The 17,571-nt window shown below is 38.3% G+C and overlaps 1 protein-coding gene across 2 annotated transcripts in view; it reads right to left on the reverse strand.

Annotated features, from left to right (window-relative positions):
- colec12 (collectin sub-family member 12) overlaps positions 1-17,215 on the reverse strand; it is a 40,927-nt gene extending 23,712 nt beyond the window's left edge. The window contains exons 1-3 of one of the 2 annotated variants that reach the window (XM_067453601.1): positions 16,957-17,215; positions 16,721-16,863; positions 13,814-13,864 (exon numbers count right to left, since the gene is read on the reverse strand). In XM_067453601.1, the coding sequence (XP_067309702.1) occupies positions 13,814-13,864; positions 16,721-16,727 (58 nt within the window). In that variant the 5' untranslated portion in view covers positions 16,728-16,863; positions 16,957-17,215. Of the gene's footprint in view, positions 1-13,813; positions 13,865-16,720 lie in introns of both variants that reach the window. The other variant, XM_067453599.1, reaches the window with a different exon arrangement.
- Between the last annotated feature and the right edge of the window lie 356 nt (positions 17,216-17,571).

The following is a 17,571-nucleotide window of genomic DNA, read 5'->3' on the forward strand; positions in this document are numbered from 1 at the left end:
ATGCAAAACAGCTCTTTTAATACAAATGCACCTATGCTTTAAAAATAACTAACATTGTGTACAGTCATTGCATTGAGTACACTCTTACTACTGAGCGGCTAAGTATGGGGTGGGAATCATGGGATACCATCAAAGCCCAATCTTTTAGACTGCGTATATGATCCGTGAGCAGATTCTATCAGCATGTGTCTATAGGCGGTGTAGTCATTTGCTGGCATATCTACAGTAGTTGCTATAGTTTTGACATGAGTGTCAACCAATGCCAAATGAGTTTCAAATAAAATGGCCATATGGAGAGACCTTACAGAAAGGTGAATAGTTGCATGCTTATGTACACTATGGCATCTGGTTTCCTTAAAGCATAAACACAAGCCTCATTATCCCGACATTAGAAACATTAGGCCACAAGGGCACATGCCATTATAATCATAAAGGCTCATTACAGCAGTGCACTTATTAGGAAAACATTTGAGTAATCACATTGAGTCTGAGCTGCTTCCATAAATCTGCTTTACTGAGTACAAGCAGCACTGTAAAAAAAAACAAAAAGTATATACTTGCATACTCACAGTGACATCATAATGCTGTTATGGTATGTACAGTATATATACTCCGATCAGGCATAACATTATGACCTGACCTAACTGACCTGTCGGTCAGAGCTCATTTTCCTTCTGAAAGAGGCTAAAGCCATTAGGGAACACCGTTTCTATGAAAGGGTGTACCTGGTCTGCAACAATCCTTAGGTAGGTGGTACGTGTCAAACATCCACATGGATGGCAGGACCCAAGGTTTCCCAGCAGAACATTGCCCAAAGCATCACACTGCCTCCACCGGCTCGCCTTCTTCCCATAGTGCATCCTGGTGCCATGTGTTCCTCAGGTAATCACTGGACATCCACATGATGTAAAAGAAAATGCGAGTCATCAGACCAGGCCACCTTCTTGATCTGACCCAGTCATTTAGCCATCACAATTTAGCCCTAGTCAAACTTTCTCACTCAAACTCACTCCAATCCTTACGCTTGCCCATTCATTCCTGCCTAATATATCCCACTCACCAACAGGTGCCATGATGAAGAGATAGGCAGTGTTATTAACTTCGCCTGAAAGTAATTTAAAAAATGAAATAAAAAAGATAAAAGCACATAAGTAATGTACTAAAACAAACTAAAATTAAAAACTGAAAAAAACAACCTAACATATATAACTAATTTTTACACTCTTAATGTAACGTTCTATTGTTGCATACTGCATCTGTTTTCTTAAATTATAAATACAATTAAAAATAATTTAATTTTTCATTTTTAACAAAATCCTTAACTTAACTTTAACTTATTTAGATTAAAGCAGAATGTTTTATACAATGTACACTATGCATGTAGTACAAAAGTAAGCAACATAAAGCAGAATTCAAATGTAGTATAACTTAACAACCTCAAGGCTAAAACATTTATTTTAAAGAGTCTTGGGACTCAAACCATAATGACCTCAGTGATAGAAATTATATTACGAAATGAAGGTTTGCTTTCAATCTTTTATGGCTATGGTTTTATAAGGAACTGCGAGGAGAGTACACTGCTGGGGCTAATGAAAGAACACCACCTCCCACAAACGCACTGTTGCCTGAACCGATTTTCAGTACGGCTCATTGCTCTTGACAGTAATGTGATGTCATCTCGATGTATCCACGGAGATTCAAAACAGCCCCTCATTCAGAACAGTGTAATGTTCTGGAATCCGGCCCTGAACTTTCATGACAGAGAAAAGAGGGGGGGGGGTAAAGACCCTCTGAGGTAGTGCAGATTATTTTTGGGTCTGGATAAATGTAGTCATTTAAATGTAGTAACTCTCCTCAGAGACACTTGCTTGAAGGATAATTGAATTGTTATGTACATGTTTCTCTAATAGCACATAATAAGTGAACGATAAGAGGGTGACCACAGAGCCATCGAGTTATATTACACACTGATTTACAATATGATTCTGATGTCAGCTGAAAATCATGACTTAGGGTGAAGAGGGATACTGCTTTTCCTGTTTTCTGCGTGCACAATTACCGGGTGACATTTGTTTCACGTCTTTAGTCTCAGAGGCATGATCTCATTTCGTCAGTGTGTTTGCCAAAGAACATGCTTGGCCACAAAAAGGCAAGAGAGACCCTTGAATACAGTAAATTGCAGCACTAAACAATGATCCTTCAAGGAACTATTGGCATAGTTCAGAGTCAACAATTCCAGCATCCAAATTCAAACAGAGCAAAAACACAACAGGCATTAAAGGGTCAGTTCACCCAAAAATGGAAATTCTGTCATTAATTACTCACCCTCATGTTATTACAAAACCCATAAGATCTTCATTCATCTTTGGATCACAAATGAAGATCTTTTTGATGAAATCTGAGATTTCTGTCCCTCCATTGACAGCTACGCAACTACCACTTTGAGGCTTCAAAAAGTTCATAAAGAGATCGTAAAGCTAATCTATATGAATTGAGCGGTTTAGTCCAAATTTTCTGAAGAGACACGATCACTTTATGTGATGAACAGACTGAATTTAGGCTCTTATTCACATATATAAACATAGCCTGGTTGTCAGCCGAATTTAGCCCCGCCCATAACATTTGAGGTTGGGATGTTCAGTTTGGATTTACAAATTCAAGTAAAATTCAACCCAAGCGCTCTTTGGTGACCTGAACGATTACATTACTGTTGATCATCTGTCCATCATCGTATTAAGCCCACCCTGACATTTTGATTGGTCCGAACAGCTCTGGTTCAGACCAATCAAAATGTCAGGGTGGGCTTTATACGATGATGGACAGATGATTAACAGTAGCGTAATCATTCAGGTAACCAAAGAGCGCTTGGGTTGAATTTGTTTACTAAACTGAAAACTGTTTGCATATATGTATTAACCCTTACTATTTCTCTCAGAATTGATGATCGTGTTTGTACTCTGTCTTCTTAAAATCTTTTAACAACGCCAGCAAAGTTAGTTTACACTCATCTTCTTCTTCTACTTCTTCCAGCGTGCAGTTGTGATGACAACTATGTGTCACTCAACATACGTCCGTTGCTCTGATTGGTTGTAGGTCTACCCGGTTAAGTGCAGAGGCATTTTTTCCCCATAATCACAGCCCAATGCACTCTCAGAAAAAAAGGTACAGTGCTGTCACTGGGGCGGTACCCTAAGGGACAAAAGTGAAAAGGTACATCTTTGTACCTTACCCACCTCTAAAAGGTACATATCAGTACTTTAAGAGTGCAAATGAGTACCTTAAAGGTACATAGTAGAACCTTAAAGGTACATAGTAGAACCTTAAAGGTACATATTAGTACCGTTTCGGTTTTGTACCTTAGGGTACCGCCCCAGTGACAGAAATGTACCTTTTTTTCTGACAGTGTGGAGCAGAATCAGACTCATATTCTGACTAGAATCTGAGTATGAAGACGTCAGGCTGATATAAACATTTATCAACTTACCCATCAGATATGATAAATGGAAGCTCAAGCATGCTCACTTGACGTGCAAGAACCATTAAGGTTAATTTTTGTGTGTTACATACCACGTTTGAGCTTCCTTACAAACCAATGAGGTTTGTTCTTGTCCATCAAGCAGTTACTGTTGAGCTTCAGTTTGTGTTTGCTGTTCATATGTTAATAAGAGTCTAAATTCAATCTGTTCATCACATAAAGCGATCATGTCTCTTCAGAAAATTTGGACTGAACTGCTCAATTCATACACTTTCAGAAAAAAAGGTACAGTGCTGTGTACCCTAAGGTACAAAACTAAAAAGGTACATCTTTGTACCTTATTAAGCCCTATGCAACCCCTAAATGGTACATATCAGTACTTTAAGAGTGTGCATTAGTACCTTAAAGGTACATATTATTACCTTTTCGGTTTTGTACCTTAGGGTACCGCCCCAGTGACAGAAATGGACCTTTTTTTCTGACAGTGTTTAGATTATTTTTACGATCTCTTTATGAACTTTTTGAAGCGTCATAGTGGTAGTTAGAGTTCTCAGATTTCATTAAAAATCTTCATTTGTGATCTGAAGATGAACAAAAGTCTTTGGTTTGGAATGACATGAGAGTAAATGATGACAAAAAATTCTCTTCTCTTCTCTTCTCTTCTCTTCTCTTCTCTTCTCTTCTCTTCTCTTCTCTTCTCTTCTCTTCTCTTCTCTTCTCTTCTCTTCTCTTCTCTTCTCTTCTCTTTTCTTCTCTTCTCAAAGAGATAGTTTATCCAATTGTAAATTGTAAATTATGTCATTATTTACTCTATTTTCCCCTAGGTGTGTGTCACTAAACACATAGCAGAACATGTTGTTGTGTGTTTGGATTTTGTAGGTACACACCCCTAAAACACTAAAGAATTATGGTGAATACTTCTGTACCTCTTACTGAGAGAAAGCACGTTATCAGTATAATTTGGGAAAGTTTCTGGTCAGAACTGGAGCTCTATCAACTCCAACCTTGGAGTGTATCTGTGTATGTGCGCTAGAATTCTGTGTTTACAGATCAGTATTGAAGATGTACAACAGGCATCCTAGGGAGAGTGCCAGGATGTTCTGGACAAGCTGGCGCCTGCTCCAGAACTGGAAGGTCACTACGTGCTTAATTCCAGGGTGAAATTGTCAACAAGTGATCTATGGACAAATAAACCTGATTAAATGACAATGGGTGGAAATTTATGACTACCTATTTTCTCTTAGCCAATCAAAATGATTCCACCTACAGTAATGACGTGGCTAGACCTTAAAAAACTATAACTGTTGAGAAATTGTATGTCCGAAAATCTAGTAGAGAGGAAGCGCTGCCTAAACGCATTGTTAGACTTGAAGCTGGCTTCTGCTGATGAAACTGCAAACTATTCTTCAGTAATTTTTTCTTAAATTAATTGCACTCCTGACTCTTGGTCTTCATTCTTCACAACTGGTCCTAAACTGTTATCCCCCAAACAAAATCAAGAGCACAAAATGTCGTACCATACCTTTAAATTAGATTCAAAGCAATTTATCATGCAAAGCCTTCAAAAAAAATTCATATGGAAACACATGAACAACTTTTATGATACTTTTATGGTGTTTTTGTTCTTTTTGACAGCCGTGGTCACTAAGGACTATGTAAAAAATCCTTTAAAACTCTTTATTGTGTATAGAATATTCTAGCAGAGGCACAGTCATCTGCACTGGGGAAGGAGTGTGGGTCGGGGGTTTGGAGCAGGAAAGGTTCATGCTAGTGGGTGGCCTACCACAAGACCAGGATCCTGACTCAGCAATCAGGCCGTCACAGTGGAAGGCTGTTCGTTACCGCAGCGACTAAGCTTAGCCTGACATAAGCCAGAATAGCCTAAGAGCACTCACAAGCTTCATCACTTTACGCAGCCAATAAAACCACAACCTCTTTAATAAATTTCCACGCCAGGCATGCTTGACACGTAACAGAACAAAGTGCAACAAACACCAGGAAAACGGTGCCACTCCACCCACTGCGTAAGTAACTGAGAAACAAAATATAACACTAATTACACTGGGAGACATAAAAAACAAACTAGAAAATGAAATGGATGTGTTTGCATTATGTTACAACACTCAGTGGAGCCATGTCCAATTAAACTACAGATGTACCATGAAGAAAAATCCCATGTGCCATAGTTCAAAGTGATTACAGTCCAAATGTCAGCCATCAGTGGAAAAGTTCCTATCTTTTATATAATAATTTATAATTTATGTATGCTTATCTGAGTTAAATTATACATTAAAAATGTCAAAAACCGTAACCCGATCAAGAATAATACCATGCGTCAGTTCCCTTGACAGCCAAAGTAATCAAAGTCTCAGAAACAAAGGCACCGTGCCTCTGTCTTGGCCAGTTCCTCAAAACAGATTGCCAGTAAGTAGTACTCTGAGTCGAGCAAAGGAAAATACACATCTTTCTTTCACTCTACCTTTTTTTTTTAGGTCAGGAAGCGCAGAGTTGATTTTGGCTGAGTTGGGAGCCAAAAGACTTTCATTAATATATCAGACGCTGCACTCGGGGCCTGTCTTTTATTGGTAATGCCAAAAGAAAAGAGTTGGTCTCCATCAGTGACATGTATTGTTTTTGAATGAATGCCAGACCCTGTGGTGCAAGAAAAGGCACATAGTCCATCCATCATTTAGGTGTGACACCCTATCATATGACAGCATGTTACAGCGGGCAAGAACATCTCCGAAGACCTTCTGTAAGACTGGACGGATGCTACTCTCCTCACGCGGTAGAGTCCAACAGATGGTTTGTTTTAGAAGCTGAATTTATATCTATTTGTCAAAAGTGGAGAAGGAGAGCTTTGGTTGCATTCCTTGTTTACACGAGGAGACCGCCACTCCTGATCTGTTCCCTCTCATACAAAATAATGGACTACTGAGAAGCAGGAATTTAGTCAAGGCCTTCAACAACAAGTCAATTCAGCATAAACAAGTAAGATTTACTATAAATTCTCACTATGTAAACTACATTGTTCTACAAAGTATTGTTCAGTGGCTGCTTATGTCTCTTTCCAAAGATTCTCCACCACTGAACTCCAGCAAAGGTGCTTTTAAAGAGGCGAATTCAACTGGCCTGACCCAGCGTTGACCCAAGCGCTTTCCAGAATCCTTACAGCCTATGGTATGAACCTCCTGCTGGGAAGCGGCCATTTGTTAAAAAAATCCTGTGCGTGTGCCATTCTCATAATCTAGGTTACACAAGGTTTGAGATAAGGATAAAATCCTCCAGACCCCCCTTACAGCTCAACCCGCAGACCCTTTTGGCTGAAGGACAGATAAATGATCTTTTTCTATCTTCCTCCATCCTCCTGGTCTCTGCACGCATATTGAAAACACACAAGCATGTCACGTTTCAAGCCAGCATTACAGAACACCATGAAGACCCTGGGGGGTGCATTAAGCAAGAACTCATTCTGAAAACATTCTCTTCTACTAATAAAGAACTTGAGCCAAATCAAAAACACTCACTGTAGTACAAACATATACTATATCAAATGATCTTCACTACAAAACATGAAAGAAGATCAAAGACAGATACAAAAAAGTGACAGATTTACTAGAGAAACTAAGATAAGACGCTTATTTTTCAACTAAATTTTTTTCAATTTATGCTTTAAAAGCATAACCCTAAACAACAACAAACAAACAACCAAATATAACATCCTGAAAGATTCTTTATTTTAGGCCATGTACACACTAACACAGCGTTTTTTTCTTCATGAAAACGAACCCTTTTGAAAACACTCCAAAATGGATACATCTGAAAACGTGAAGATGGAGGTATAAGGGGTAAAAACGATGATGTATGTTGATCATGTGACGGATACTGTACCAATAGATATGTAAGTTTGCCAGTTATGTGCTATTCACTTTCACAGTTACTTTGCACACTTCATATCACAGTCCAGCAATGATGACAGAAAATGTTCTCGCATTTGCTGTCCTGCGGCAAACCATGAGAGGAGGAACCTGGACGCATCCGTGATTGGTGTGTTATTTTGCTAAACAAAATTATCCTACCAGAAGATATCTATATCTCAGTGAGCTTTTATGATGTTTTAAGCATGCGCAGTAAGTTGAATTTGGCGTTTACTGACGTTTTCAGTGTGGATGAGAAACTTTTGGCAAATGCTTGAAAACGTTAGTGTGGACAGAGAATGTTTTGAAGTGAAAAAAAAAGGGTTTTAAATCTATCTGGATTAATGTAGACGTAGCCTTATTTATAAAAAGATTTTTGGTTTTGTTTTGTTCTTGAGTTGTCAGAAAAAAATAGAAAAATGTAATTAATTGCTTTTTTTTCAAATTGTAAAGGTTCTTAAAGGTGCACTATGTAGGATTTTTGTAGTAAAATATCCAAAAACCACAATTTTTATATATATATATTTTGTTCAGCTGAGTTCTTACAATATCCCAAATGTTTCCAAATATTTGTATATTGTTAGAAAATTGCTATTTTAACCAAGGAGCCGGGACATCTGAGGGCGTTGCCTGTCAATTGCATCATATCCGCGTTACTCTCGGTTACCCGTTTTATTCTGCAGAAGCGCTTTACTCTTAGCAGTGTAAACAAGTGTCACAGCAGCTGCTGAGTGAACGCACAGAGTAACGTCAGAACATCTTTTTTAACACACTTACATGTATCTAATATGATAAACAGAGCTGCGTTACCTGAGGTAACCGGCGACTGTGCCCCATCATAATAAAAGTCCTGTTGCTCGCGAAGTGTGTTTGCATAACAATCGCTCCAGCGGCCTTGCTCAGCTTCACAACACTCGCTCCTGCTCGGCTTCACACTACAGTAACATTAATAATCGCATCCATTAACATGATTTCTGCACTAGTACTATTCCGGTTCTTACCCACCGGCTGTGAGACGACACATGTCCCAAGATTCTGAGCTCAAACTTGGCATCATCAAACTACGCTTTTGTTTTGAATAGGTTCCCTCTACCCGACGGAAAATGACAGTGCAGCTACAAATAAAAATATATTTTATAAAAAAATATATACATTTAAAAATGTATGTGTGTCTTGTCTTGGTCTATGTTATGGGGACATTTTTTGGTCCCCATAAGGAAAACTTTTTAAAAAAAAGTAATAATTCAAAATATTTTGTGAGGTTTGTGTTTATGGGTTAGGGAATAGAATATATAGTTTGTACATTATAAAAATCATTGTGTCTATGGAATATCCCCACAAAAACGTGTGTGTGAAAACAAGAAAAAAAACTGATACTGATAAATACTGATTAAGAAAATGTTTCATTTTTAGTGTGAACATTTTTCCTCCTCAGATTTTAAAGTGAGTGAGCAATTAAAGGGTTACTTCAGCGATTAGCATATGGCTTTGTATCAGTAGAAACCCTGGAGTATAATAAAATTATCATGCTTCCCCCCCTCATATCCCCCTGAGACAAGAGAATTATGCATTTTATTTCTGGAAAAATTCCTCCGATGACACAAATATCGTCATTTTGTGTCATCGGAGGATTCTTTGGCCAGAGGCTAAAGACTACAGCCAGCAGAGGGAGCCATTTCCGCATGTTTTCAACTCGCGTGTGGGGGATGCAGATCACACTCACAGCACTCGGCTCAGGCAGCTGCAGGCATTCATGTAAACGGAGCAAAGTGAGTGTTTCAACTTTTCAAATCAATTCCTATGAAAGTTAAGCTTCCAAAGGCATTAACTGAAAGCGCGCCAGACTGAACACGCGCTGTGAATGTATGCCGCAGCCGCGCTGTTTCTTAGCTGCTAACTGAACTGATTTTATGAAAATGAACGCGGTAGTGGTGACATTGGGAGTGGCCTCGTAGGGCAGCGAAGCAATTGCATTCTGGGAGATGTTGTCTTTCATCCACATGAGACAAAAATACAATTTCTGCCTTTTCTCAGTCTAGAAGTCTACAAATTCAAAAATAATTCCACATTCCTACTACATTTATGCCCCTGTTTAAATGCAAAGTTTAAGGCTAAATCACTGAAGTAACCCTTGGAGAATAGCTCATGCACTTTACTACTTTAAATTGCATTATTGCTCATTTATCTTCAAATTGATGTAAAATAATTTCTTTCTGAATTGCCTTACATCTACTTCCTTCCCCATCCAGCACTGGCATTGAAAAACATCTGAAAAAAACATATTTTCATGTCAATGGGCTTATAAAACAGCACAAAAAAGGATCCCTTCTGTTGCACTGAAGGATAGAGTAACTTTTGCCAAATATCTGGCAGGACTTTGATATTTTGAGTGAAGGGGAAAATAATCAACTTAATTGTGAAAATGTGTTAAAATCAAACTGTATGACATATCCAAACAGACAGGGTGTATTATCTGGTTTCGCCACAGAGAGAAACGGCTAGAATAGTTTCCATGCTTTCCCACTTTCTGTCTGTGACTGCACTGGTATAGCGAAAAGGGGTGTGTAGTGTAACCACTTGATTTAATAGGACACACACCTCTGCGTGGACCTAAAAAACCACCAGCCCTTCACTCATGCGCTGACTCAGCAGGTACAAATTCTGCTGGATTCCTTCACCTCACTTCCTCACTCGTTCCTCATACCTACCTCACAGCCATCAAGCCAAGAAATGAGCATGAAAAGAAATAGATCAGTGACAAGTGACTAACAGCATTTCTAACCCTTAAAGATCATTTCTGTGTGCTATGGGTCTGCAGTTCTGCTCAAACATACTGCAAAATAATATATTACCCACCACATTTCTTCCATTCATTATTGCCCCATGAAAAGTTAATCCAATCCTAATCCCTAAATTTAAACCTAACTCTGACTTGATCATCATAAAATTACATTTATAAAGGAAACCTAACCCCAAGTGTAGACTATAAACCTCTTAAATCACCTGTATTCAGTCAAATTAACATAACACTTCACTAAAGTACTCAAAACTGATGAGGTGTATGACAAATTGAGCTGGTACCACTCTTCTGCTGTGACAAATGACCTGTGGGCTCGAAGCCAAGCACTTTTAAGAGCTATACTCTTCTTAATGTTCATGCCCTTTATTAACTCATTCCTCTCCCTCAGTGGTCAAACAGCACATTATTATCTGGATGAAATGAAATCTAAGTCAAACTGGGAAATAACTTATGCTGCTTTAATAACTGCTAGATGGATGGTGGTAGCTCAGACAGAAACTGGAAACCTCTTTTTGGACCACCAGACTGCATTTACAAATGCCTTCATTCAAAGGTAATAAACTATCGAATTACAGTTAATGTGATTTGTTGTTGGAGGCATCATCTCTTGTGGGACACAGTGGCGAAATGAAACAAAGCACTTCTTAAAATGAAGAAGGTATGAGATTTCGAGCAGATGTTAAATGTAGATACATCTTCGACATGCATTGCTACAGCAGACAATGCCTTGACATTTTTATAATATTGCCTGTCACTATGGTATGTGAGTTTAGTTTTCAACACTCATGATAGACTGATATTACAATTCTGGATAAATATTTTCATGTTATGGATGATAAAAAAGACGATGTAAATGTCCGATATTAAAAGGGTCTAATGATAAAAAACAAACAAACAAATCAAATGTTCTTTCTATCCCTAAAGGGACACGGTGTAGGAAAAAATAAGAGACGGAGGAAAAATGATTGCATTCACTCACAAATGTGTTGCGTTCCCCTGAGAAACTTTGCGCTTCCTTGCAAAAATGTGTAATTTTCGCTGAGAAACTTTGTCAGGGAACGCAAAAGATTGGCGAGAGAATGCAAAAGCAAATTATTTTTTCCTCCCATTTGATTTTTTTTTCCAACCACCATGTCCCTTTAGGGGCTCCACATGTTTCAAATGAATTTAGGCACAACAACATTATTATGTACAGTATGAAAATGGATATTCATTTTAAGATTAGACTTTTTAACAGTGGTAATAAATAATAAAAGGGATACTTCACACAAATATGAAAATTTGATGTTTATCTGCTTATCCCCAAGGCATTCAAGATGTGTGTTTGTTTCTTCAGTAGAACACAAATGAAGATTTTTAACTCAACTGTTGCTCGTATAATGTCAGTGGGGTTTATAGAGTAAAAAACACACAGACATACGAATCCATATTAAACCCTGCAGCTCGTGACGATACACAACAGTATTTATATCATTTTTTACCTCATATCAGACAAATCTCATCTAGAATTCCCCACGGCCATTACTTCTGTTGAAGAAGGTCAAAAACCAGACGCGATCATATATATATATATATATATATATATATATATATATATATATATATATATATATTCCTCATTAGTGCTTGCCCAGATCGGTCAAATGAGGCATCTATGTAAATAGATGATCATGCCAGGTTTTTGACCTTCTTTAATGAAAGTAATAGCGTTGGGCAATACTATGAGATTCGTCTGATATGAGGTAAAAAATAAAAAACCTAAATACCGTTTGGTTTCTCGCAGAAACCAATCGTTTTGTGTCTTAAGACATCAATGTATCGTCATGAGCCACAGGGTTAAATATGAATTTGTATGTCTGTGTGTTTTACTCTCATAGTGGCTCTCATAAAAAATACACCCCATTGACATGCATTACACGAGCAACAGTTTGAGCTAAAAATCTTCATTTGTGTTCTACTGAACAAACAAACACACCTACATCTTGGATGCCCGGGGGGTCAGCAGATAGACTTAAAATTTTCATTTTTGGGTGAACTCTCCCTTTAACTTCTGATACTATATTATAAATACAGACTTCAACTTTAAAGGCCGTTACAAACCAAGCAAATGTCTAAGAACTAGAGGCGACGAAAGCCAACTGTGTTGTCGTCTCGTGAGTCGTGACGGCTGTGTCTCGGCCAAAAAGCTGCGTTCGAACCAATACAGAACTGACGTAAACTGCAGTTCATCGACTGGCCACTAGGGACAGGCTTCAGAAGGGAGCAGAATCTCATTGAGCCCCATGTTAAAATTCCCAACTTTACAGCAGAATTTTTTTTTCTTTTCTCTTTACAGCCTGGTACAAATTGTGGTTTTGGTCTAAATGGCTAATTTTGCCCTTCATGACGATTGTGAGGGGAGTGGATTTTTTTATAACTCATTCATTTACATTATATAAAGTCTTAAAGTCCAGCACAATTAAGGGCGTGCCCACTTTGAGTGGCAGGTGGATAGCCGTTTGTCTGCTGTCTGTTAGTCATCACGTCACCTCAGCTCCGCCCACGTCCCACCTCTTTGCCCATTTTCAAGATAGCAATGACCAACATTGAGTCTTCAAAACGGCTCTTCAGAAACCTATGGGTGACGTCACGGACACAACATCCATATTTTTCACAGTCTATGGTTCAAACACACCGCAAAGACTACAGCCAACCGCCAACTAGCATATGGGTTCTGCACCTGTGTGTGAGGAAATAACTGTCTACATCAACAAGTATTAATAATCTTCTTATCATTTTGAACATCAATTATACTGATCCCTTTCTGTATTTCAGGCAGCTCATGTTGGTATGAAAATATATTCATATAGAAATGCTCAGGTAAGCATTAGCAAAATTAGAACAGACTGCTGTCTGGTGCCATTTTGACCTTGACTTTCATCCATCGCTTTTATTCTCGTTTGCTAAACTGAACCGCCAATCTTAGGATCTCTCTCAGCAATGACCCCGCTGCTGATTCAACATGCTGAACCGGAGGAACTGCCTGGCTTGGTATGAAGTATCAAACTGAATAATATGACATAGAACTTGACAAAGAAATCCTCTAGGATATTGACTACAGATAAAAAGCAAATCATTCAAACATATTCCACATTTTGAATGATTAAATATAAGACACTCAAATTAAAAAAGCAAAGAAGGGACTGAGGCATCCAGATATTATTCACTAAAACATCCGTCTGATGGGCTAATGATAATAGCACATGTTCAGAGGGGAAAACAACTGCGGTAGACAACAGGCCATGAACAAGTCACCCTTCAAATACTAAAAACATGTCATATATATATATATAGAGAGAGAGAGAGAGAGAGAGAGAGAGAGAGAGAGAGAGAGAGAGAGAGAGAGAGAGAGAGAGAGAGAGAGAGAGAGAGAGAGACAGGGAGAGAGAGACAGGGAGAGAGAGACAGAGAGAGAGACAGAGAGAGAGAGAGAGAGAGAGAGAGAGAGAGAGAGAGAGAGAGAGAGAGAGAGAGAGAGAGAGAGAGAGAGAGAGAGAGAGAGAGGAATGAAGTAAACGATGAAGAACATCTCTATCGGTCATGAACTAACAGCAGATTCATCAGGCACCGTAATACACTTACCAAACCTTTTGTAGCCAAAAGACTGCACTTCCTCTTCATCATTGAAGTCGTCTGCAAAAGTAAAAATGAAAACTATATTAGTATTACAAGAATCAGAACTGATTTCTATTTTAATATACAGAAATCATTTTTATATGCTGATTTGGTGCTCAAGACTTTTCAACTTTTGTTTATCACTGTTGTGCTTCATAATATTTTTTGTGGAATCAGGGACACATTTCGTCTAACATTATTTGAATACGAAGTTCATTACAGCATTTATCTGAATTATAATTCTATTTTTAACATTGTAAATATCTTTACAGTCGCTTTTGATCCATGTGATGTATTCTTACTGAATACATTTATTAACTCAATCTTTCTTATCCCAAACCTTTGAATGGTAGTGTGTATAGCTAAAGTAAAATATTATAAATTAAACTACATAATACATTATAAACCAAACACCAAAGATCAGAGAATGTCACCAAATATATGACAGTATTTTTCCCTATAAACAAGGTCAACATATCATGCTGAGATAATAAATAACATAAACAAATAGATAACATTAGGTTTGGGAGTGATAAAAAGCATGTGGTCTTCATCTGACTCTTGAAATAACACTGGCCAGGATGGTCCATTCATGAGTTAACTAAACGATACCATCTTCTACTTCCTCTTCCTGTCCTGGAGCGCAGTCTGCCTTCGAGCGCTCTCTCATGTGGCTACAATGCTCATGGGAATGGAGAGGGGTGACTCCAGGCGGTTTTATGTGTCATTGTCCAAAGCCAGAGAAAATAAATAAAGAACACATGTTTCTGTAGTTGGAGCCCACTCCCTCTCACTCTGATACTAAACCAGGGGAAGAACCGCAGGTGGGCGGGGGAACAGTCCGCTACGAAAACCCCATAGAGTGCGACCTCAGGTCCTACAATCCAACTGGACAGATATGCACAACCCATAGAAACCTCAGAGTGGAAAACTAGGGAACAAACAGGCTTGGGACAAAGAATTAAGGACTGATGCTGACAGCTATTTCAGTCTTTTTGCTGAAAATAACAACACAACTCTGGGAAATGCACAGGAACAAAGCTCCCACACACCCAAAAACAACATTTGTACAAAGCCACAGCCTGAAACATGACATTGCAAGAGAAATATTGCTTGAAATAAAACCTTCAAGGTTAAAAATGTTATGCATGGAGGAGTATCACAGAAGACCGCGGAGGAACAGCCTTTCACTGTGTGTGGTCTGAACACTCTTATTACGTATTTCCATGTGGCTTTAGCTCTGTTTACTAATCATTAATATGTAAATGTCTTAAGTTGATTCATGGTAAATAAACATTTATCTAACCAAACGATGAACCAAAGACAGCTACAGTTTCTCATTGGTTTGAAGTCTGGCCAAAATCCAGGCAAACCGCAGTTTGTCTCTTTTTGACAAACAACTTGACAACAAATAGGAAACAACATCCTGATTTTAGATACAAATTCAGAAGTGATTTGTATGGAAATTGCACTGCAAATTCCAGTTGAAGCAAAATTCAGTCAATGTTAAAATGTCATAGCCTTCAATCACATGCCTATTGTTTTTAGTTCAGTGTTAATTCAAACAAAAGTTATGTGAAGATTTGAAATTTCCACTAGATGGCAGCATTCTGATTGAAAATGAGATGAACAGTTAAATGTTGCATAACTCAAGTCGTAAGGCACAAAAATGTGATGTGAGACCTTGGTGTTTGTCAGAACATCTGGTCATTGGAAATCCAAAAAGACTCGGAAGGGGAGATGTGGGGGTTGTTTTTACTGTAAGTGGCTCTCTGAGTCACACGTTTTAATTATGCAATCAAGATGGAAAACATCTTGGCTCTTACAGAAGAACAAGAGGACCCTTTCATTTGTTAATTATATAATTCTGACTCTTAATTTTCCACATCTTACTTAGAATGACACTTTTAAAGTTACACTTAGTACATCTGTGTTTGTGTTATTAATCCCAATATTATTATTCACCCCAATGTTGTTAAAGATTATATTTAAACGAGCCAAGATAAAACATTTTTGTTGCTGCTGCTCTTTAACAATGATGCTGTCATTGTTAAAGAGCAGTTTGTTTAACTTTTGGTCTTTTTTGATTTCTCATTTGAATTGTTTTTAATAATTCTTATTTTTGCACTCTTTTTGAGCATTGACTAAAATATAGCTATATGAAGTAAACATTATTTTAATCCAGCCGATCACGTGATCTCGACACGGCCGCATCCATTAGGATGATGGACCCACTTTATGCAGAATCAAAAGGTTTTTAGAAGACTGATATAACTGGAATATTAGTCTTCTGTCATGTATATTATTATAATATTAACATAATATCAACTTTAACATTTCAGATATTTTCCAAAAGTGCTGTTTATTTGTTAGCTAAGTTGCCATAAAAAAAAATAGTGCACCTTTAATAAAATAAATAAATAAATCCAAACTTAACAATGAAAACTCGACATTAACACTTTTAAGTCTCTAAAACTTGGAAAGTTCTCAGAAATTCACAAGTTCTTCAACCCTTAGAGGAATGTCTTCACACCCCGCCAGATGTTTCATTTGTAACGTGGCCATGCGTTTTCTTTTTTAGATAAAGGGAACAATGCCGCTGAACATCCCTCACAATAGCCGGTCAGTGTGTGTAGATCCTTCTATTCAGCTGTCTCATGGCAGTTCAGCCAAACAATCCGCCAACCTAACACACCACGAGCAGATAATCGCAACCAGATGTTTCGTGCACTGGACTAACACACATTCCTCTCACACGAGAAGGAAACGCAGAAAACTGAAGAGCGAAACGCGTGGATAGACTCAAGAGACTTGCATTAAAAAGACACAGCAGTAAAAATGTGTAAGCAGAGGATTATTTGAAATGCATCTTACCCTTCATTGTGGTTAAACTATGCTGCACCGTTCCGTCACGAGCCAAACGTTCACAAACTTCACATCAATCTCATGACAATAGCGCGGACTCGAGATTACTCGCGCTCTTCCACGCTGAAGTCTCACAGATGCGAATATTCCACCTGAAACATGCGTAGTATGTTTATCACCCCTCAATCCCCGTAACTGACGCTTAACTTGTAAAAAACTAAGACACAAAGGTGGGAAAAAATCACCGATGTTCAATCAGTATAGCAAACTTCTCCTCAAGACGCAAACTTTCCCCCTATCTGCTTGAGAATGTTCACGATGGAAATTCAATTGAGGTGAGTGAGGAGGATGCCTGTTGGCTGCAACCCGAGAAGAGAGAAGTTGGGAGTCCGTAGGGTGTCTGCTAGTCCACTTGTTTTCTACATAAACTTAATCTCTTAAAGGAAAACCAGGTAAAAAACAGCGGTAGCAGCAGCAGCCTCCTCCACACCGAAGCTCTGGAAATGCTGCTCCATCGCATCTGGAGTTAAACTTCCTCTTGGCACATGGGAGGGTCTTACACGTAGCACGAGTTGGTTGCTGTCGGGCTTAGAGTGCTGAGGAATCTTAACCTGTAATAACTGTATAGTAAACTTTACTACTCAAACTACTATGCAGTCCTATTGTAGATTTCAACGTTATTCATGTATTTGAATCTGTTATTCATCACTGTAATTATGATGGCTTAAATGGTTTATGAAGTTTAAGCATTATGAGTAGGCCTACCTGAGTGTAAAACACACTTGTTAACAGTATTAAAGGGTTAGTTCACCCAAAAATTAAATTTCTGTCATTAATTCCTCATGTTGGTCCAAACCCGT

This window comes from Pseudorasbora parva, chromosome 9 (genome assembly GCF_024679245.1).
Source record: "Pseudorasbora parva isolate DD20220531a chromosome 9, ASM2467924v1, whole genome shotgun sequence".
Taxonomy (NCBI): domain Eukaryota; kingdom Metazoa; phylum Chordata; class Actinopteri; order Cypriniformes; family Gobionidae; genus Pseudorasbora; species Pseudorasbora parva.